This window comes from Colobus angolensis, unplaced genomic scaffold (assembly GCF_000951035.1).
Source record: "Colobus angolensis palliatus isolate OR3802 unplaced genomic scaffold, Cang.pa_1.0 Scaffold156, whole genome shotgun sequence".
Lineage (NCBI taxonomy): Eukaryota > Metazoa > Chordata > Mammalia > Primates > Cercopithecidae > Colobus > Colobus angolensis.
This window is the reverse complement of record NW_012114666.1, coordinates 1,407,144-1,429,590: the sequence shown is the minus strand read 5'-3', so window position 1 is coordinate 1,429,590 and position 22,447 is coordinate 1,407,144. Positions and strand designations below refer to the sequence as shown.

Genomic DNA, 22,447 nt, shown 5'->3' with positions numbered 1-22,447 from the left:
TTTAAAAGGAAGAGCCGCTGTGTTCAATTAGGACTCCTAAGTTGGTGGGGAGGTTTTGGAGCCAGAGGGTACTCGGGGTTTCCTGGAGCAGCGGCGGGTGAGGAGCAACGACTCCACCCCGGGGTGTTAGGAGCCCTTCGGCCTCCCCCATATTTTCCACAGCCCCCTCAGCCACCCCAAATAAACATCAGCTTAAGTAAAAACGGCTTGAAGACACTTTCCTAGTTCCCTTCCAAGTGCAACGTCGCAAACTCCTTCCCAGAGGGAAGTCTCGGCCCTCACTGGTGCGCAGTCCGGGCAGCCCCCCACCTCCCTTCGGGGTTCGTTTTTGCCCTGTCCCCGCAGAGGATTATTTTTGTCCTTGAAGGCCACATTTCCCAGGCCTTGAACTTTGAGGAGAGGAGCTGGAATCCAGGAGGCATCTTTGTGGGAGGGCCCCAGGTGGGGGTCAGAGGAGCTTTGGCTCAAGGACCCTGGGTTACAGACACCCTCAGAGGAAGGGAAGAGGGGTGGCAGCATCCGGTGCCAGGGCGGAGCCCTCTGCCCCTTTCGCCCCTGGTTTCCCTCACGGCAGCCCCTGATGTGTCTGTGGCTCCTCCAGGTGACCATGGCCGACCGGGCGGCAGCTGAGAGGGCTTGCAAAGACCCGAACCCCATCATCGACGGCCGCAAGGCCAACGTGAACCTGGCATATCTGGGCGCCAAGCCCCGGAGCCTCCAGGCGGGTGAGCGCTTGTGTTTTCCTGCTTGGCTCTTCTCGGTTTCTATATTGGGTGTCGGTATCTGTCGGGTGGAAAGAGGCCCCCCCTCCTCGCCCCAGCAGTGGCAGTCGGCTATCATGTGCCTGCAGAGCCACCACAGGGCAGCCATCCCCCCTGGGAGGATCTAGACCCCCTTCTCGCAGCGTGTGGCCCACAGAAGGGGGCGGGGGCAAGGAGGGTACTGCATCCCAGTTGCCAGCTGTCTTCGCAGGAGGGAGGAAGTGGCCAAGGGGCCTGGAGGTTGGGAGTGCCGACACCAGTGGCTGCTGACACCTGCGTCACTGGCTGCCACACTTCAGAGGTGTGCTTTGGGGTTCATGAGGGGGAGGCCTGGGAGGGGAGAGGAAGCTGATGATCCCTTTTGACTAGAGGTGTGTGACTTGTGGGATTCTGCCACCATGTGTGCAGCCCCTGAGACATCGCTCCTGCAGCAAGGCCAAGTCCCTGATTGTTCTCTCGTTTTAGGCTTTGCCATTGGGGTGCAGCAGCTGCACCCCACCTTGATCCAGCGGACTTACGGGTGAGTGGATGTGGCTGGCTTGGGGTGGGCAGTCCTTGGAGATGAAGTGGAGAGGGCCTTGGGCTTCCTGGGTCTGGAAGGCTGATGAAATGACAGTTTTCAGACATGTGATTGCGTTTAAGCCAAGGGAGTGAAGAGAAGGCAGATTGCATTTCTCCATCCCTGGCAGAGGCCCCGCCACCTAGGGGATCGTGAGCCTTGGAGCCTGCCTGCCTTGGTGCACACCCCAGCTCCCTTTGCTAGGTGTATGGCCTCAGTTTTGTCACCTGTAAAATGGGAGTGGGCACAGCACATCTGAGTTCTCTGAATGGAGGGTTTAGGGTGGGCCTGGTGCAGGTAATGCCCTATTAAAGTGTTTGCTGATGACTCTTAGGGACTGGCAGGCTGGGCTCTTCCCCAGGTGCTCCTGTCACCTGCTCTAGTGCTGGGGCAGGTGGTGGCAGTAGGCCATTGCCTCCAAGGTCTGATGTTTGAACGCTGCTGCAGATATGATGTGTTCAGGGCGGAGGCCACCTGCCTGAGTGGCCTGGCCTGTGGCCTTCTAGTCTGACTCATTGTAGAAGCAGCACATCCCACTCTTCTCCATCCTAAAATGCCTCCTACCTCCCTGCCCTTTTTAAAACATCTGATAAGGCCTGGCCGCTGCTTGGGGAAGGACATGCACACTTAAGGGATACAAAGGGTCCTGCCTTGTGTCCTGCCTCCCCACCCCCATGATGGGTGGGAGCTGTCTGCCCTAGCACCGTGGCATATTGATGGGGTTGGAGTTGGAGGGGAAGGCAGCTCAGAGACCACCACCCCTTTTAGGGCACTGGCACTTCATGAGCTTTCTGAATCCGAATCCCTAATGCCAGTTGATCATGTGTGTGCCCACACACGTGCGTGCACCGTGTAGATACCATAGACACACAGCTTGAGAAGTAAGCTGCCTCGCTGGGGCAGTGTGAACGAGGGGCCTGTGGAACCCGGCTGAGCCTGGCTCCCAGGTGAATGGGTCAGAGGCCCCAGCAGAAGTTGTGCCCACTTTTTGGGAGCGCTTGGGGTTACTCGGGGGCTCCCTGCCAGCTTCTGTGTGTATTGGTGGATGTGTGCAAGTGTAGCAATGGGAGGAGCCGCTGATTGAGGGGTGCTGAAGGGTGGCGGGGCCCTCCTAGCCTGTGTGAGTGGCCAGGCAGCTCGGCTTCCTGCCGGGGTGCCTCTGTCCTCCTGGGAAGGGAGTGTGTAGGGTGGTGGGAGCAGGCCGCCCTGTCCGTCTCATCCTGGAATCTGTTTTGTAGATGTTTAGAGTCATCTTAGAGGGTGTTTGGGGACACTCCAGCCTTCATGCCTTCACCAAGATTCTTCCTCTGGGGTTCAGGCCACAAGAAGAGGGTGTTCCTTGTTTTTCAGAACCTTGGCTCCGTTCCCCAGGCCCACAGCAGGCGCCTGGGGGCATGGGCTGGGCGGGAGCTGCTGCCCAGAGGCAAGGGTGTGCGCCCCCAGTGCCTGCAGCTCTTTTCTGCTTACAGTGGGATGAGGCCCTCCCACCTGCATCTGGGCTGTCTCTGATCCACGCAGCTGCCTCTGGGACTCCATAACCATCAGTGCTTGGCCTCTGGGGCTTGCAGATGTGGGTTCGAATCCTGACTTTGCTCCTTACCAGCTGGGTCTGTCTTGGCAGTGGCATCCTCCTTATCCAGAAAACAGGAACATTAACTGCCTAAAACAGTGGACTGAAACTGTTCTTACTTTATAGGTGGGGAAACTGAGGCAGAGAAAGGCTAACCACGTGTCCGGGCCCGGGGAGGGGGCGAGGTAATAGACGTCCAGGAGGAGATTAGAACACAGGTGGTGGGTGCCTGAACGTATGCTTTCTTGGTGGGGTAGGGTGGGAAGGGCCCCGACCCGACCTTTCCCTTGCTATCCTGGAGTCCTGTGAACACCACCCGTCCAGAAGCAGTTGGGATCGGTCACAGAGTTTGCTACTGTGTGCACCCGACTTGAGGTGACGCTGTTTTGTAACTAAATCTGCTGGCTGGCCATTAATACCTGTGACGGTGAAGAGGCCACAGACCCTATTTGTTGGTTGCCAAAGGGTGGAGACCCAAACAGGGACAGTGTCAGAGGGACCATCCGCTCTTGGTTTCCTGGGAGATCTGAACTCAAGCCTCTGAGAATTACGCCACCTCCTGCCCCTGCCTCTGGGCCTTACTGAGGTGGGTGGGGGGAGGCTCCCAGTGCAGGTCCCGGGTGCAGCGGGGCGGGCTGCCTGGGTCAGCTGTCTGCCCCCAGCCCCCGCCCACTGGAGAGCTGGAGAGCTGGGCCGTCAGCGTCCCTTTTGTCTTTGTGAACAATCAGGCCCCGGGAGCACAGCCGGGCCTGACTCAGCGGCCAGTTTTGTCGGCCTTGGGCTGGCAGCGAGGCCCGCCCTGCTGTTGGCTGAGGGCATGGAGGGAGGTGGGAGCCAGGAGCCCGGGCAACTGAGGGTTGTCCACCAGTTAACCCCTTCCATGCCTGGCTGAACTCTTCCTCGACTTTCTGACCCCGACCTTTTATACCTTGCCCTGGACAACTCTGAAGATCCCACAGCTCTGCTTTTAGGCAAGACCCTGTGGAATCTTCGCCTGGCTAGGTCTTAAATGTTAGTTTAGAATGATTTACCAAAGAACTTTACACTTTATGCTATTTGCCGGGATTTCCTTGCCTCTTTCGTTTTTTTAAGTTGACCAGGCTCTGTGAGACCTAACTCACCTGTGCATTTCTGACTAACTGTATGTGGGGGGGCCAGCGTCCGCGGTTTGGAGGAGCCTTCCTCTGCGGTGGCAAGTGAAGGAGCCTGTGGCCCTGGCCCGCCAAGGGTGTCTGCCAGCTGAGCGTGTCCGTCACCTGCTGGAGGGAGGGGAGCTGCAGCCGTCTGGAGAGGGTCTGTGCCCAGGCAGAGCTTAGTCTGGCCTGGAAGGGTGCCCTGGTGTCAGGGAGTGTCTGTCCATTCCTGGGCTGAGGGCACCGGGAGTAGAGGTTTGTCCTGGGCCTGGCTGCGCCCAGAGCCTCTCCTTGGGTTATTTTTGAAGGACCAGCTGCTTCCCTGGTGCAGGTCTCCCTGCCTGTTAAGGGGGCCCGACTGTGGCCTTGACTCCCGTTCACTGAGTGCCTCGCTATGTACATTCTACAATGTTGGAAGGGGGTGGAACATCCCTGGCCTCCACCCCTAGAAGCCAGTAGCATTGCCTCCCCCAAGTCATGACTACCGAAAATGTCTCCAGACATTGCCAATGTGCCCTGGGTTTAGTGGTATGAGGACGAGTATCTGTGAGTCTCTTCGACCTTGCTTCATGGTCACAAGATGACTGTCACAGCTCCAGACAACGCACCCACGTTCAGGGCAGAAAGGACAATAAGGGATAGTATGAACTGCCTCTGTCTCTTTCAGCAGAGAAATGGAAGCTTTCCCAGAAGCCTCAGCAGGCTTCCACTTAAGCCTCACTGGCCACAACTGGGTGACAGGACACGGCCACCACAGGGTCTCTGATATGACAAGACAGGCTCCTGGGACTCCGGGGTGTTAGGTACAGGCCGTAACCAGGAGCAAGGGCCCTGGGGTCTGCCTGGGCTTGAGGCCAGGCCCAGCCCATCTCTGCAGGCTCCCGCCCGTCTGTGAGTGAGAACAGTAACACTGCCTTCTCTACAGGGCCAACTTGACTGTGTGTAGAGGGCCTGGCCATGGGAGGTCACAGTTTGTCAGTGACGCATCTCTTGCCGGCCCTGCTCCAGGGTCTGTTGATTGACTGCCTGTGCAAAACCGACGCTCAGAGCAACTGAGAGACTTGTTGGGTTCACACATCCCGGGATGGTGGGGCCTGAGCTGGGGGCTGCGAGACTCTTGTCCCTCCCCCAAGGACTCAGCATCTCCCTCTGGCTAGATGGCAGCTCTTGGATGAATCAGAGCACAAGGCCCCGAGACTGATGATGGCCGTGAGACCCTCTCCCAGGCATGTGCCTGCCCCACTGCGTGTATAGTTTCAGGGACCCCTACATCCTTCGTGTGAAGGTCTCCGGTGCCCACGTTGGCTGGGTAGTCGATGGCTGCCCTTGCCATCACGGGGCCTTGGTGTATGCATGCCACAGGGCCTGGACAGAGCACCTGGGTCCCCCCGGGTAAGAGGAGGGACTGGGGAGGCAGTGATGGGAAGATGTCTGTCTCCTTGAGAGCATGGGATGTGCAAGCTGGGGAGAGCATCAGCAGCCACTCCTAGCATCATTCATTCATCAGGTGTTTATTGAGTGCCTGCTGTATGCCAGGCCTGGTGCCAGGGATCCTTTGAATAAGAAAGACACAGTCCCTGATCTCAGGGTGCTCACATTCTGTTTGTGTACTTGTGGGCCCGCGTGGCAATGCGTGCAGTTAAACAGGAAGCTGGCAGAATGAGTGCCTGTGTGGGGACCTCACAGTCCCACGTCTCGAGTACAGTGGTGGGGAGATGTGTCTGTGTGTGTGATAAAGCTTCACAGTTCGTGTAACTACACGTGACATACAAGGTTAGTGCGTGCAGAAGATGATGCAGTGTGCTGAAGGCCTGCAGTCCAGGTCGTAGCACTGTGCCTGGGTTAGTGTCCTGGTTTTGCTAATATCCTTAGTTACTCTGATGTGCCCTTGGGGGATGGAGGAGGCAGGGTACACAGGACCTCTCTGTACTGTTTTTGCAACTTCTTGGGAGTCTTTTATTATTTTAAAATACAAAGTGAAACAAATCCAGATGAGCTGTTTGCAGGTGATGGCGTGTGTGTGAGTGTACGCATGCGCACATGTGCGAGGGCGCTGGGGAAGGCCCCCCTGAGGGTGGGGGAAATGGGCCCTATAGGCATCTGGGGAAGAGTAAGCAGCCCAGGCCCAGGGTGACAGGCGAGCCGCAGGTCGCCCTGGCGGGCATCGGGTGAGCACCGCAGGGCAGAGGCAGAAGCTGAGGTCAGAGCCAGGCGGCATGGGGGCTGGGAGGAAGTGACTCCCCCACACACTGTGGCGTCACGTTTTCACCCTGAGGGTGTCTCGTGGTGGCCCCGCTGCCCCCCCCAAGGCTTCCTGTTTGGCAGCTCATCTGGAGCCAGGCGTGGGCTGCGCTGTGGCCCTCCTGGGCGGGCGCCCGTGCCGCACCTGTTGTTTGTCCTGTCTGCTGAAACAGAAAGCAGCCTTTGGGTGGCGGGGGCTCCTCTCCGAGCATGAGTTCTCACCCTGGCTCCCTGCTGGGCCTGGAGAGCCTCTTCTGGAAGCCTTGGGCCAAGGGAGGCAGCTTTGTCTCAGGGCAGAGGCCTGATCACAGATCGAGGTGGAGGCCCAAGCTCGAGCTTTCCTCGTTTCGCCTCAGTTTCACCCTGTGTCCAGGGTGGACAGGCTGACAACTCTGCAGTGTGCTGGGGACATCAGGACCTTCCCGCTGACCTTGTTTGGGTAGAGTAGGGAGTTGGGCACTGGGTCAGCTCGTCTGACAGATCTTTGCTTGCTTTGTACCCGGCTGTGGACGCCTGCCATGGGGGTGAGGGGAGACCCGGTCCCAGCACCTCACGGTGTTTCCTGCAGCGAGGTGCTGAGAGAAGGACAGAGACAAAGGAGGTCAGCATGCCTCCGAAGACGACAGGAGCTGCGGAGGGGAAGCGAGCGGCCGGGGAGGCTCAGGGCCCAGCAGGGTGGCCTCAGCTCCTAGAGGACTTTGAGGACCCAGGGAGGCACTGCTGCCTTCCTCCAGGTGGCTCCCGGGCCACGCAGGCTCGGAGCGGAGGAGGGATGGGTCAGTCTGCATTTTTGTTTTCAGAGCGTTTTTGTTTCTGGCTGCTGGGTTGAACCTGGACTGCCGAGGGTTAGGGTGGTGATTGGAGGCCCTTAGAGGATGCCCAGTAATCCAGGCACGAGACAAGGGTGCTGCCTGCACCAGTGGCCCTGGTGAGGTATAGTGAAATTCTGGGTACATATTTTGAAGAACCTGGGAAAGAGGAGTCCAAGAAGATTCTGGAGCTTTGGGCCTATGAAATGGGAGATGGGCTTGGCCCTGACTGGGGTGGAGGCTGCTGTGCAGTACAGTTTTGGGGAGGTCAGGAGTTGGAGTTTAGGCAGGTTCAGCTGGAGATGCTGTTCCAGGCCTGGCGTTGCCCCACAGGGAGGATGTTTGACCTGTGTCCTGTGACTGGCTGCCCCACAGAACCTGAGTGTCCCCAGCTCCCGGCCCTCCCCCTAACAAGTCACTGGGGATTCCCGGGAGGCAGAGCCGTGGCCTGGCTTCCTGCCTGCCAGGCGCCTCGGGGACCTTCCCACACCCAGCCAGGCGGGAGTCAGAACCCTAAGAGCTGCGGTCTGTCTCTGCCGTGGTGGGGCAAGGCCCCTGGAGAGCAGGGAAAGTGAAATGGGCTCATTTGCCTTTTTCGTTTTTATTTTCAGAGGCGACTCTATGTTCAGAAAATGAGTCCTCCTGGGCCATGGTCAGTTATTTTCACTGAGAGTTCTGCTCTGAGTGTGGGCAGCGTGTGTCCCAGGCACCATCTGTACTTCCCTCGCCCGGCCCGCCGGTGTGGGATTCTCAGACTGCAGAGGCGCGAGCCCTCTGTCTTGGGGGCAGTGTTGGACTCTGCAGCATCCTTAGTTTACAGATGGGGAAATAGAGGCTGGAGGGACTGAGTGATGGTCCATGCGACTTGGACAGGCATGGCCAGGATCTGGACTTGGGGCTGTTCCTGCCCTTGGACCCCTGAGTCTCTGTGGACTGAGTCAGCTGGGGTGCTCTTGGCTGTGTGCTCACCCTGGGTGTGTTGGGGTGCAGATGCTGCCTGGGCCACATGTGAATGGGAAAGGAGGCAGGCACTTCAGATTTCCAGTCTGGACTAGGCTCTGGGTCCCCCTGTCCTCTCCTGGGCTGTGGCAGAGCCAGCTCCTTGTGCATGCCCAGCCCTCCCGGGATGGCCTGGCCTTTCCAGCCCTAATGGTGGCCCGTTTCAGTGACTCCATGATTTGAGAGTTTGGTGTTGCCCAGCCAGGCTCTGGCACTAGAGGGAAGCAGAGAACCCCTAAGTCGTCCTTCCGCAAACACCCCTGACCCCAGCTAGGTGCCTGTGCCCAGTGTCCAGCGTCGCAGAGGGGCTTGGGTGGCATGTGGGAGGTCTGTCCCACCCGTTCCCGTGGTTTCTTCCTTGGCTCTGCCTGGACTTTGCACAAGTGGTGGGATTAATTCTCTGGGAAACAGATTCGCCTCTGATTGGTGCAAGGCCCTTTTCCGGGGTCTTGGTGGGAGGATAGAAGTTTTCTGCAGAGGATGAGGAGGCGCAGAAACCCGGTTGTTCTGAGGCCGGAACTTGTAAGGAAAGTGGAAGGGAAGGAGGCTCCTGCCCTCTCCTGTGAGGGAACAGCTGGGCCGTGGCTCTGCATCCCTGGGGAACGGATGGGACTCCAGCGGCGGCCGTACAGAGGGCCGATTCCAAAGTGGCTTCTAAAGGAGGGAGCAAGTGCCCTGTCCTGAAGAGGCCGGTGGGCCCTGGCCAGACAGGAGCAGCCCCGATGGGCATTGGGTCCCCCAACCTTTGGGCTCCTGCCTGACTGCGCCTGGCCTCTGGTCTGTTTTGCTCACCAAGGGGTCTTGTCTGCTGCCCCCTGACCCCTGGGGCTGAAAGTCCTGGGAGGGGGAGGGGCTGTGTTCCTCCCAGCATTCCTCAGGCCCAAGGAGGCATCGATGCTGCTGAGGCCTCTGGGGTGCACAGAGCATTAGATCCTCACCGCAGCCCCCTGGGGTGTGTGGTTCCCCAGAGGCAGTGATGAGGTCACCCTGGGCCGCCAGGCACCTGGCTGGGGAGCAGAGGCTGGTGGGCTGTGCCTGTCTAGCTGTGACTTGCTGGGTGGAGCCGTGCCTGCCTGTCCCTCCAGCCTACCCAGCCCTGGCTGCTCAAGGCTGAACTGCTTTCTCTGCCTTCTTGGGGCAGGGACTCGGTCTGGGAAGCAGTGGCTGGGCTTCCCAGGGAGAAGCTGGGCTCTTTTGCCTCCCAGCTGCCTGCAAAGCCGGGGCCTGCCTCAGACCGTCAGCACTGGGCACCTGCTGTGCGGGGGCACTTGGGATGCAGTGGCCGAGACCCTGCTTTTGTGGGGAAGACATTGTGCAAGGTAGACGACAAGGGGGCTTCTCATCATAAGAAACAGAGCCACAGCTCAGGGTGGGCCCCTGAGGGGTGAGCTTTGAGCTGTGGGAAGAAGCAAGTGCACAGGTACGAAGGTCCTGTGGTGGGAAGGAGTCGAATCTGGGAACGGAAGGAGCCCAGGGCAGTGGGAGTGCAGGTGGAGATGGGTTTGAAGAGGTACGTTGAGGCCTGATAATGCAGGAAGCCACGAGGCGGCAGTTTGGGTTTTCTTCTGGGTACAATGGGAGACAGCTGGAGGGTTCTGCGCCTGGAGGTGATGGGGTCTTGATGTTTTTATTTGTTTGTTTTTTGAGACGGAGTCTCGCTCTGGCCCCAGGCGCCAGGCTGGAGTGCAGTGTCTCGATCTCGGCTCACTGAAACCTCCACCTCCCTGGTTCAAGCGATTCTCCTGCCCCAGCCTCCTGAGTACCTGGGATTACAGGCACGCACCTCCACACCACCACGCCCAGCTAACTTTTGTATTTTTATTAGAGACGGGGTTTCACCGTGTTGGTCAGGATGGTCTTGATCTCCTGACCTCTTGATCTGCCTGCCTCGGCCTCCCAAAATGCTGCGATTCCAGGCATGGGTCTTGATGTTTTTAAGACGGCTCTGGCCTCTGCTGGGTGAAGGATTCAGGGATGGGAGGCCGGCCTCCACCACCACCAAGGCAGGGCCGTGCCACTGCGCCCACCTGGAGAGTTGGTGATGAAGGAGAGGGAGGATCGGGGAATTGAGGGATGGAAGCAGGGAGCTCCCTGTTGGATGGTGTGGGCATGGGCTGCAGTGGGGGGGAGTGGGCTGGGCAGGGCAGTGCCTGGGCGGCCGGGTGGGCTCTTCACTGAGGTGGAGAGGGCAGGAGAGTCCCACCAGGGCCAGGCAGACATGTGCCCTGGCAGGCGAGCCAGGCAGGGGACACGGTGTTGACTGGAGCTTGGTGGGTAGGGTGGCGTGTGGCGACCAGGCTGTACCCTTGTGTGCAGAGGCTGTGGCACCTGACCTTTCTGAGTCTGGAGTATGGGTGGGGGTGCTGAGGAACCTGCCTGGCGCATGCACCCGCTCCCCATCGCCAGGGAGTGGAGTCTTGGGCCTGCGGCCGGACGCAGGCCTGGGGCGGGGCTGCCCTTGGACAGTGTGGGGCCGGTGGTTTGGCTGCAGTTTTCTTTCTCACCTGACCGCTCAGTGGGTTCGCCCAAGCGTGCATGGCTGCATGTGCCCCTCTGTATCTCTCAGTTCCCACCTGCCTCCTTTGCGGCCCGCCCCAGGCATGGGCACTTGTGGTCAGAGCAGCAGGAGGATTCCTTGTCTTTGCCCTTCCCCGTGTGGTTTCTGATGTTCCACAGTCGGGCGTCACAGCCTCGGCACTGCAGACCTTTAGGGTGGCATCATTCTTTGTGGTGGGGGCACCCTGGGCATTGTAGGAAGCAGTCAGCACCCCTGGCCTCGACCCCTAATGTCAGCAGCACTCCCACCCCCACCCCACATGCCTGGTTGTCAGTTGTGACAACTAGGACTGTCGTTAGGCATTTTCCAGCATCGCCTGGGGGCACAGATGTCCTGGTTGGGAATCGCTGTTCTAGTGGTGCCTCTAGGGCCTCACAGCGAGCTCTGGAGGTCATCCTCTGTAGGACCCAACTTACAGATGAGGAAACTGCGCCTGGGAAGTTTTGAAACCTGTTTGGTAACTCAAACAAGTGCAGGGGCAAGGTGCAGCCCTAGGAGGGAGCGAAGCAGCTGGAGCCCAGCTCCTGCCTGGCGGGGCTTCGTGGCTCCTTCTACCTTAACTTCGACCAGTGTTCTCACTCCCCCTTGGGGCCCTGAGGTGTGGCCCCTGCTGTGCCTGCCTTTTATTTTGAGCCGAATCTGGTGCCCCAACCAGTCCTTGTGGGCACAGCTACCAGCAGCAGACCCCACTGTGCCACTCCCTTGCTCTGTGATGGGGCAAGTCGCTTGGGGCCTCTCTGAGCCTTGAATTTCCTCTCTGGGAAATGGGCTAACACTAGCATCTTTTCTGTGGCTTTGTATTTTTTTTGAGACGGAGTTTTGCTCTTTCGCCCAGGCTGGAGTGCAGTGCAGTGGCGTGATCTCGACTCACCACAACCTCTGCCTTCTGGTTTCAAGCGATTCTCCTGCCTCAGCCTCCCGAGTCACTGGGATTACAGGCTCCCGCCACAACGCCTGGCTAATTTTTGTATTTTTAGTAGAAACGGAGTTTCACCATGTTGGAAAGGCTGGTCTTGAACTCCTGACCTCATGATCTGCCCACCCTGGTCTCCCAAAGTGCTGGGATTACAGGCATGAGCCACTGCGCCCGGTCTTCTGTGGCTTTGAAAATGCTTCGTAAGTTATCCCAGGCCCTTTACATACAGAAAGATGAGTAGATACTGACATGCGGTGGCTGCAAGGATCAGGAGACAGGAGAGCCCCCCTTCCTCCCGGCCTCCCCCACGCTTGGATTTGAGTCGCCCCGAGTAGGGCAGCTCCTTGGTGGCCCACGCAAAGCTCTGGCGCCGATGATGTGGGGCATCAGAAACCCGATGGAAATGACGGCAGCCCGAACCTGGCCGCCCCACAGCCCCAGGCACTTGTGTTCTGTGTCCCCGGTCTGGGCAGCGATTCTTGAAGGCAGCTGTGGATCAGGGCCCTGGGGCCTGTTCATGCGGATTTCTGGGCCCCGCCGGCCTTTGCAGTCCACATGGGATCCACATTTGGGGGAGGTGTCTGAGGCAGGGGCGTGGCTGCCCATGTTTGGAGAAGCCGTGGGTTCAAAGCTTCCATAGCCTCCAACTAAGGAATGTTTTTGAGGTTCTGAGAGCTGGGTAGGGGGGCACTGGTGATGTCAGGGACAGCCTGCTGGGCACAGCCCCAAGACAGTCCCTGCTGTGTCTCCGCTCGCCCCCTTCCCGAAGGAGGCCTCTGAGACCCTACTGGGCCCCCTGCCTCTGCTGGCCAGAGCTCCTCATCTTTCTCAGTGGGGTCTGTGCCGCCCACCGGGCCTTTGTTCGGTCAGCGCCACGTGCCCAGTGCCTCCCACAGGCCTGGCCCTGGCAGGCAGCTGGGGGTCCAGACAGAACCATCTCTCTGACAGAGCGTGCTGTCCAGTGGGGCATCAGGCAGCATAGGGAGGTGGGGGACTGGCCTCCATGTGGGGTCGCGGGGCCTCGCCAGAACAAGGGCTCCAGGCAGAGGCATTGGCAGGTCCCAGGCCCAGGTGGGGAGGGTGCGAGGCATTGAGGCACTGCGGGGTGTGGGCTGGCACCAGGGGGGAGCTGGATGTGCGGTGGAAGCCAGGGGTCAGCCAGCCTGGCCGCCCCCATGGTGGGGGTGCAGCCGGAGGGTTGTGCACAGAGGCTACCGGCTGCCCTCATCCACTCTTCAGATGCTCATACTGGCGCCTGCCTCCACCCTTGTGCCTCAGTGCTGCTCCCCTGTGGCCAGCTCTGCCTCATCATTAGGTCTCTGCAGGCGTCCCCTCCTTCGAGAAGCCACCCTGTCCTCTCCCCCATCACTGTCCACACATCACAGCCCTCTGCTGTCTTGACTTCCCCAGACGCCGCCCCCCACCGACCTACCAACTCTGGTTTATGCGTTGGTGCGTTTTAGTGCCTCTCCCATCCTAGAGGCTAAGCCCCTCGAGGGCAGGGGCTGTGTGGTCTGCTCCCCTCTGCATCCTGGCAGATATGTGAGAAGGGCATTACAGCTCGAGAGTCAGAATTCAAACCCAGGCCTGGCTCCGTGCAAGGCTCCTGTTCCCATGGAGGATGCAGGGTGGACAGCAGACCTTCTAAGCTGGGGAGAGGGAGAGGAGGCGTCGCTGCTGGGTTCCTGGCAAGAGCTGCCTGGGCCTCTGGACAGATGCTGTGGAGGGTTGGCCGTGTGGGCTGCAGATGTGGTTACAGCAGCCATTAGGGTGGCTCAACCTGGGAAGGTAAACAGCAGTAGAGGGGGTGATGTGGTGTAGAAACTTCCACACACTTCCCAGATGGGGTGGGGGGAGCAAGAGGCGCTGGGTGCCCCTTCAGGCACAGGCCAGGTGTGCCCTCAGTTGTTTGCTGCCAGGTCTGTGGGAGGAGCAGGGACCCGCACCCCTGTCATCCAGGTTTTCCTGGTTCCCACTGTTCCTGTAGGGCTGCAGGATCCACTGAGCACACCTGCCTTTGTGCTGGAAGCCAGGGCTCCTCTCTGACCCTGAGGGTCCCTGGCTCTGGGGAGGGAGCACACAGGGCTCCTCTCTGACCCTCAGGGTCCCCGGCTCTGGGGAGTGAGCACGTGTTTTCAGTGGCCCACATGTTGCCAAAACGTGCTCCAGAAAGCTGCCCAGTTTCTGTCCCTGCCGAATGCAGGCGAATGCAGGGAAGGATGTTGTACTTTTCCTCCGGAGCTGCTTCCCTTGAATGGGGACTCTGCCTACAGGTGCAGGAGGAAGCTGAGCTTCCAAGTTGCCCCCCAGGCGGGCCTGTCCTGTATAACACACAGGCATGCAAGGCAGAGGAGATCCTGATGCCCAGGGTGCAGTGCCGTGCCCTGGCAAGACCACTCCGTGCCTCAGGCTCTGCAGCAGCTTCTGATGCTGCGGAGGTGGCTGTTCTGTTGCCACCTGGGAAACTGAGGCTGAGCGGCTTGCGCCAGGCCACCCAGTAGCTGGTTGGCAGAGCAGGCACATGCCGGGAGAGCTGCCTCCCTGAGCCTCGTTTCCCCCTTGCTGAGAGCTGGGCATGGTGTTGCATGGCTAGCCCACAGTAGGCAGGAAGTAGTGGCCTTGACGTGTTTCCACAGTGGCCTACTCAGGTAGGGTTAAGAGCACAGCTCTGAGGCCAGCTGACTCCTGGCCCCTCAACCTCATCAGCCGTGGGACCTTGGGCAAGTCACCTGGCCCCGTGTGTGAAATGGGCCTCATGATGGGAAGACCGAGCCGACAGGTTGATGCACACAGTCACAGTACGGGTCTCCCCCAGCGTGGGTGCTGGCGAGTGTGGCAGCTGCTGGCGCTGTCATCTCAGTGGTCGCTGCCATTGCACTCCTTTGCTCCAGCATTCACGCAGTCACTCTCACATCCTCACGGAGCTGCTGCAGGCCAGAGTCCGTGCTGGCAGGGACAGAAAGAAACTCTGTGAGGAGCACGTGTTGGCTGGGGGAGAGGGCATGTACATGAGCCGGGTGTGCAGTGTCACTTGGTGGGTGTTGGGTGTCAGGGAGATGAGTAGGGAAGGGGGACAGGGCTGGACTCCCAGACGTGCAACGTGGGTCTGCTCTTCATCTCGTGCTCTGCTGTCATGGCTTCAAATTCTCAGTCATTTGAGAACAACCATCCAAGATTGTTATTTTTGCACCAGCCCCGGGGATGTGGGGTATAGGGCTGGGATGGAGGGGTGCAGTCTGGGAAGGGCCTTGCTGAAAAGGAGACATGGAGGGGAGGAGGGAGCCTGGTGGGTGACGCGAACAGCCAGTGCAAAGGCCTTGAGGCCACAGCCTCCGGCCCCGTGCTGTTTCTGTGCCCATCTAACTGATGAGGAAAGTCGGAGCTCAGGGGGTGGGCGGGGGCACGCATTGTGTACCCCGCTGTTCTCTGAGCTGTTCCCTGACTCTCTTCTGGCCCTGACCCGCTCTGCTTGGCCCCACAGGCTGACCCCGCACTACATCTACCCGCCAGCCATCGTGCAGCCCAGCGTGGTGATCCCGGCCGCCCCTGTCCCGTCACTGTCCTCGCCCTACATTGAGTACACGCCGGCCAGCCCGGCCTACGCCCAGTACCCACCGGCCACCTATGACCAGTACCCATATGCTGCCTCGCCTGCCACGGCTGCCAGCTTCGTGGGCTACAGCTACCCGGCCGCCGTGCCCCAGGCCCTCTCAGCCGCAGCCCCCACCACCTTCGTGCAGTACCAGGCACCGCAGCTGCAGCCCGACAGGATGCAGTGAGGGGTGCTCCTGCCCCGAGGACTGTGGCATCGTCACCTTCACAGCAGACAGAGCTGCCAGGCCATGATGGGCCGGCGACAGCCCGGCTGAGCTTCAGTGAGGTGCCACCAGCACCCAGGCCTCCGAAGAGCGCTCGGGCACTCCACCTGCACCCTGGGACCGCGGAGAGACGGCTTCTCTAAATCTAGGTCCCATTGTGTCTTGAGAGAGGACTTTAAGAATGACCGAGAGCTATTTAAAGATGCAATCCCAGGTTCCTTGCACACCATGGCAGCCTCTCCTTGCACCTTCTCCTGCCTCTCCACACTCCAGGTGCCCTCAGGTTTGTGTCTCCCCCGCCGCGTCATGGTGGGGTGTCACAGACCCTCTGCAGCCCGACTGCCCTGGACTGTGCAGAGATGCCTGACTCCAGGGAAACCTGAGAGCAAGAAGTTAATGGACTGTTTATTGTAACTTGATCCTCACGAGCTGTGAGCGCAGTCGAGGTGTGAGGACACGGCCTCCTGCTGGAGTCGCATTTTCTCCATCAGGGCACATGGGCGGCTTCCTCAAGCCCAAAGGAGCTCCCAGGTACACGGGGGCCGCCGGTAACAGGGGCAGCCGGCCAGAGGCCCCTTTCCAGTCACAGCACTGAAGTTGCAACTTTTTTCTTGTAATTGTTTTGCTACTAAGATAATTTCAGAAGTTCAGTCTATTTTTTCAGCGGATACTGCCGCCACCAAGAATCCAAAACCTATTTTTGACTTGGAGAGACTTGCTTTTGTTGGTTCCGCCCATGGAGACGACGACAGTGTTTCTGTATAATAAAGTGTCTGCCGGCTCACGGGCCAGGATCCTCTCGGTGGGATGGGCCCCATAGACAGGAGGCCCTACAGGCCCGTGCGGGCCACTGTCTGCTGTCGCCTGCCAGAGTGGCAGAGTGAGTTGTCTCAGGACCCCGTCACTGCGACATTGAGGCTTCTCTCCCCAACTCCCCAACCACTGTGGAAGGGTAGAAGGGAGTGACCCACAGCATTCAGGCCACTCAGGGTCTAGACCACGGCGGTGCCAGCCTGGGGGGGCAGGGGCCCTCAGCTCTGCCCACTGGAGCAGTTGAGTGCAGGAGGGTGCATCTCTTCCCTCTACCCCCGCACCATCTGCTGTGTGCCAGCCCCAGACGGTTCCTGCCTGTCTTGGGGATTGGTGGAGGGAGGAAGCAGTTCTGCCAGTCGTGGCAGGGCTGCTATGGGGCATCCAGGGCTGTGGGGGTCTGGAGGAGGGGACATGAGGTGAGAGGTATCCTGGCCGAGGGCGGGGGGCAGCGGGGATCTCCCTCCGGACCTACCTCAGGGAGCTGAGCGTGCAGGCGCTCCATGGCAGGCCTGGGACAGAGTCAAGGCCCAGAGAATAAAGGTAGCTAATCTCATAATAATATTTTTATTAGAATGTTCTGATGATAAAAATAAAACTTGTTTTCTTTAAAGAAAAAGTTGGTCTGTAATTTTTCTCAAAACGCAGAGCTCCCCTGGTGCCTGGGCATCACCCATGCCCCGCCCTCCTGGCTCAGGAACCCAGGATTTCACTGGCAGCCGTACATACAGCGCCTGGCCCGCGCCGGCCACTGAGCCTCAGTAGCAGAACAGACGCAGCCCCTCTTCCCGCCCACTAATGCAGGGGAGGCCTGGCGTCCCCTCCGCCATGCGTCATCCAGCATCAGCTTCAGACCCCGAGAGGACTGCGTTTGGGTTACTTCTTGGCGCTATGGCTGGGGAGGGCCCTGGACATGGTTTGTGATTGGCGGTGCCCCCAGATCCCCGTGGAATAGGAGGACAGACCCCCAAGAGAAGGGGGTTTGCCACCAGAAGACCCTGAATGTGGGCTCCTGAGAGGACAGTGCCAGGTGTCCAGGACAACTGCCCTTAGGGTAGAGTTGGAAGGGAAGCCTTGGTCTGGGTCCGGACAGTCCCAGCATCTAGAACTCAGAGTTGGGGGAATCACAAGGCCTTCACAGAGGAGGTGTCAGGGCTGGAGAATCCATTAATTCCTTCCTTGAATGGCTCACTCATCGTGTCATCCCAAGATGTGTGCTGGGTCACGTGCAAAGCGCTGGGGATAGAGCAGACAGAGCTGCCCTTTGGGTTTATCATCTGCTGGGGGAGACACAACAGTGCCCCGGGGTGCCAGAGACTGACAGGTTCCTGCGGAGGCGGGGGATAGAGATTCTGTGAGGGTCTGCACTTCTCAGGCCCGCCCAGCCCCTCCCTCCTGCTGTCTCAGTTTGCAAACACCCCTGAGGGGTCAGGGAGGGCAGCATGGGGCTTCCAGCCTGGAGGAGGAGACTTGCCGCAGCTGATAAGAACTTGGGGGACCACGGAAGGGGGCTGCGGGTACTGCCAGGGTTATCGTGAAGGCCACTTGTGTCCTGCATGTTTCCTGTCACTATCAGCTGGTGGCAGCCTCTGGGACAGGCCTTCGGGAAGGCCTTGAGGCCTTCAAAACATCTCCTGGGTCCCAGGATTGAGGGCTCTGGATGGTGACGAACCCAGGAGAGAGAATTTCTAAGTCACCCAAGCTGAGTGGGGAGCAGGGGCCGGCTGAGGGCAGCAGGGATGCGAAGCGTGGCCACCAGCCCTGGCAGCGAGGTCCTCAACCCCAGCGCTGCAGCACCAACATCTGTGGCCGCTGACTGGTTGGCACACTGTGCCACATGCTTTCGTGGATGGTCTCAGTTACCTTCCAGGTAGCCCCATTAACAGACTGATGAACTAAGATTCTTAGGAGTGGAGCCCACATTGCCTGGACCCCCAGGAGATGCGGTGAGGGGTTTGCCTGGAGCTGAAGGGTGTGGGCCTGATTGAGGTGGCCGGGCTGTGCCCAGACATGCAGGCTGAGCCCAGCCAGGCCCGCCCTGGCCTTGAGCCTCACTGTGCAAGAAGGTTGCGGGTGTCCTCCCAAGGCAGGGACTTTCTGTCTTACCCACTGTGTTCCTAGCAGCCGGCACAGGCCTGGTGCCCAGAGGGCCCGATGTGCACACACACATGCTTGCAGATGTATGCTTGTGTGTATATACACGTTAACACACATTATCCCAGCCCCCCATAGACACACACACACACACACTGATACAGGCATACCTATGCATAGATACACATATCCACACAGACATGCATCCACAGACACATTAACACATAAATATGTATGTGCTTACACAGACACTCCCACTCAGTGGTATTCAGGGATACATGCACACAGGGAAACAGACGCACACTCATTCTCAGACACACCATCACACATATACACGTACACACCCTGGCTCCCACACAGTACGTGCACATACGCACACGGAGACACGCTTGCACACACAATTACCTTCCAAGGCACACACATGTGCACACACGTATATACATGTGGAGATGGACACGTGCACACACACCCCATGTACCCAAAGATACACACACACGTGCACCCAGACACGTGCACACGTGTTGAGTGACAGCACAGGACCCACCCCCATTGTTTGGCTCCACATCAAGTGAGGGTGTTGTGGGGAGCAGCAGCCGTGGTTTGGAGGGTTCAGTGACTTGGGGGAGAGGGAAGTGGAGCAGGTCTAGGCCGGAGGGCTCGGGGGGAGAAGAGATGGGCACAGTGAGGGAGGTGCCGTGCCTGGCTGCTCACCTGGCAGTGGCAGACGGTGGCTGCCAGTGTCCTTCGGCGCAGGGGAAGACCGCTCACTGCCAGTCCCCAGCCCTGGAGAGGGTTTGCTGTCTGGACATCGGCGCAGTCTCAGCCAGTGCATAGGCAGGCAGGAAGGGCCGGGGAGCTGACACCTCAGGACAGCCCTCAGCAGGCTGGAAGGGAGTTAGGGGATAGACGCCCCTCCCTCGCCGCCCTCGGCAGTCACTCTGGGGTGCATGCCCTGCGCTGGTGCCCTGAGTCCGCGACTCCCCCTTCTCTTCACTGTCTCACATCCTCGATCCCCTGCAGTGCTTCCGGGGATCCCCTCCTGAAGCAGCTGCCTGTGGGGTTTGCACACCTAGCTGAGACGGCTGTGAGGGGCCACAACGATGGCAGCATGGGCCAGGCACTCACTGTCCTCGGGAGCAGGGTGCCCAAGTCCTGTGAGGCCTGGAGAAGCGCCTGTCTCCCCCTCTTCAAGGAGCTGACAAAGCCCAGAGAGCCTGAGTAGTGCAGCCAGGGCCACCCCGCCAGCCGGGCTTTGCCCACAGGTTGGGTCACCTCCAAGCTGTACCCTCCAAGCAGGCAGGAGGACCAGGCCTGGGGAGCAGAGGCTGAGTGCGACTTCCGGGGCATGTGGCTGCCGTGTGAGCCAGCTGGGGGCCGGGAGAGGCACGCAGGATCCAGAGGGTCCTGAGACCCCACCGCACCCCATGGCATTGATTTGGAGACTGCTTGCTGGGGAGGTACAGTGGCGGGTGAGAAGTGCTTCCCTTAGTGATTGGAGCCCCATTTTCATCCCACTTTCCAGTTGAGCAAACTGAGGCCCAGAGAGGAAAAAGGGGCTCTCCAAGGCCATTGGGCCGTCACTCTCCTTCTGGGGTGTAGTCACAGAGGGACTGGGCTGGGACAAGGTGTGAAAACCACAGCCACCGCAACCCACAGAAAAACCACATGATGGTGAGGTCACCTCCATGTCACAGCCCCGGCTTGCTCTGCCCTGCCCTGTTGGGGTCTTGCCTGGTTGCCATCCTCTCTGAACCTCACCTTCTTCCCTGCATGCATTGAGCTGACCCCTGGGTAGCCCCGCAGGTCCTGCCTGCCCAGCATCCACTCCCTTCCTGGTGACAGCACCTGGTTTTCCTTAGGGAGCTGCCCCCGCCCCACCCTCAGGCCAGGTGGTTCAGTGGAGCCACCTCTACCCCTGCCTCCGCAGCTTAAATAGCATATTCTGCTCCCCCGGACCCCGAGAACGGTTCAGGGATAGACGCGTGACCCAGTGTGGGTTCATGCGAGTCAGTCCTCCTAGGGGAGGAAAGCTGTCCTGCTGTTGAGGAAGACAAGCTGGGAGCAGATAAGCCTGGAGCAGCTGGGAGCAGAGAGGAGTTTGTGCTTGTGGAGAGGCTGCCTGAGAAGGAAGCCAGCCCAGGAGAAAGGAGAGCTGAGGAGGAGAGAGGAGCAGAGACAGGGTCTTGGAGACATCTTTGGGGGCCCTTGATCCAGCTATGCCTGAAGTTACACCCTGGACCTTTTTAATTTGAGAGCTAATACTTTCCCCGTTTTACTTAAGCCTATTTGATTTGATTTTTTTGTCCCTTGCAACCAAGACTCTGGACATATACAACCTCAAAAGGCTGGCATTACTTAGAATTAGGTTCAGCAACTGCAATAGAAAGTCCAAAATTAGGGTAGTTCTTAGCTACCTATAATTTGTTTATTTTTCTCATGTAAAATAAGTCTGAAGCAGGCAGTCCAGAGCTTGGATGACAGCTCCACAGTCATCAGGAGCTTAGGCCTCTTCCGTCATCCCAGTGAACCATTTCCATGCATGGCTTCCTTCCTTAAGGCCATCTTGGGAACCAAGATGGCTGCTGGAGCTCCAGCCATCATGTTCAAGTGCCAGACAGCAGAAGAAAGAAAGGAGAAGGCTAGAGTATCTCAGGCTGAGACTTCTAAAGGAGCCTTCTCAGAAGTTGCACACAACATTCCTCTTCTATTTCACTGGCCAGAACTTAGTCACATGGCCATACTTAACTGCAAGGGAGGGTGGGGGATGTCGGTGTTTAACTGGGCATACAGCTACCTGGAACACAGAAAGCCTCCTGCTACCAAGGAAGACACGGGAATGTCCTTATGCAGACAACTTGCAGTTTCTGCCTCAGGTCCTTCCAGCAATAAGCTTTGAGTCCATGAGAGTCACGTCCCATTTGCACGCACTTTATGGAGGCTGTTATTGACCAAGCCTGTTACCTCTTTACCTTCACACCAGTGGGGTGTGCTGAGTCTATCCTTATGCCCATTTCACCAAGGGGGAAATCAAGGCTCAGAGCGCTCACTGCACATGGCCTGAGGCCACCTGGTTCCTTAGGGGCAGTTCCAGGAGGACAGCTCGAGCTTCTGCCTCAGTGAGGTGTTGGAAGTTTGGCAAACAGTTCTCGTCGGACATGGCTGCTCACGTTCCTACAGGACTGGAGGCCCAAAGTGCCTTCACATTCATTGTCCTTGAGTGGGAGCTGGGCCTGGGGCCACCAGAAGGTACCCTCTGTTGTGCTCCAGCGTCCTGGCTCAGTTCCTTCTCCTTAGCATCCTCCCACGAGGAGTGGAGTCACGGTCCCATTTTACAGAGGGGAAGACGGGCTCAGCAGGGAGGTGGCCTGGTGAGGAATAGCTGACCCATCCAGCTTCAGACCCGGGTCGGTCTGCCTCCGAAACCTGTGTTGTTGGTCTTTGGCTATGTGGCCTCCAGGGAGCTTGCATGAAACACCTTGACCAGGGCTCAGTCCTGTCTCCTAAGCCCCGACCCATGCCTCCTTCAGGGGTGCAGACCCCCAGCCTGGGCCAGCTGCAGGCAGGGCCAACGAGGTGCGGCAGGAGGGGCTGGATGCTCGGGCCACCTCAGGCGATTGACTGAGCCCAGATGTTCCGGCCACCTCAGGCGATTGACTGAGCCCAGATGTTCTGGCCACCTCAGGCGATTGACTGAGCCCAGATGCTCCGGCCACCTCAGGTGATTGACTGAGCCACGGTTACATCACCTAGAAACCGGTGAATAAGCAAGGTCCCGTCTCCCAGGCTGTGGCCGGGATTACAAGGGATGAGTTAGGTAAGGTGCCCCGTGCAGCCCTGGTGTGGAGTAGGCGCCTCTCAGGGAGCCCTCAGCCCCCACTGCCAGCAGGGGAAGCTGAGCGATGGAGGGTGGGTGCGAGAAGACCCCTGATTCCTGGAAGGCCGCCCGCTGTTTTTCAGGGTGCTGCGTGAGGATGACGGACCCATGCTGCCAGTCCAACGAGACAAACCCTCCTGCTTCAGTCTCCTGCCTCTGGAACCGAGGTTGTCCTCAGAGCCCCAGAACGCGTGAAAACTGGCATTTATTGGAGATCTGCCATGGCTTTCCACCTGTCATTTCCCTAAACTCTCCCAGCAGCCTGTGGGAAGTTGACTGTGCCCAGTTCACAGATAGGAAAACCAA

General features: G+C 58.9%; 1 protein-coding gene across 2 annotated transcripts; it reads left to right on the top strand.

Annotated features, from left to right (window-relative positions):
- The first annotated feature begins 180 nt into the window (after positions 1-180).
- On the top strand, positions 181-16,792 carry RBM38 (RNA binding motif protein 38). 2 transcript variants are annotated; one of them, XM_011936687.1, is made up of 4 exons: positions 181-441; positions 602-725; positions 1,227-1,281; positions 15,027-16,792. In XM_011936687.1, exons 2-4 carry the CDS (start codon positions 608-610, stop codon positions 15,322-15,324), a joined length of 471 nt encoding a protein of 156 aa, XP_011792077.1. In that variant the 5' UTR covers positions 181-441; positions 602-607; the 3' UTR covers positions 15,325-16,792. The 2 variants fall into 2 exon arrangements, with proteins under 2 accessions (XP_011792077.1, XP_011792076.1); XM_011936686.1 differs by lacking the exon at positions 181-441 and having other exon boundaries at positions 581-725.
- The last annotated feature ends 5,655 nt before the right edge of the window (positions 16,793-22,447 follow it).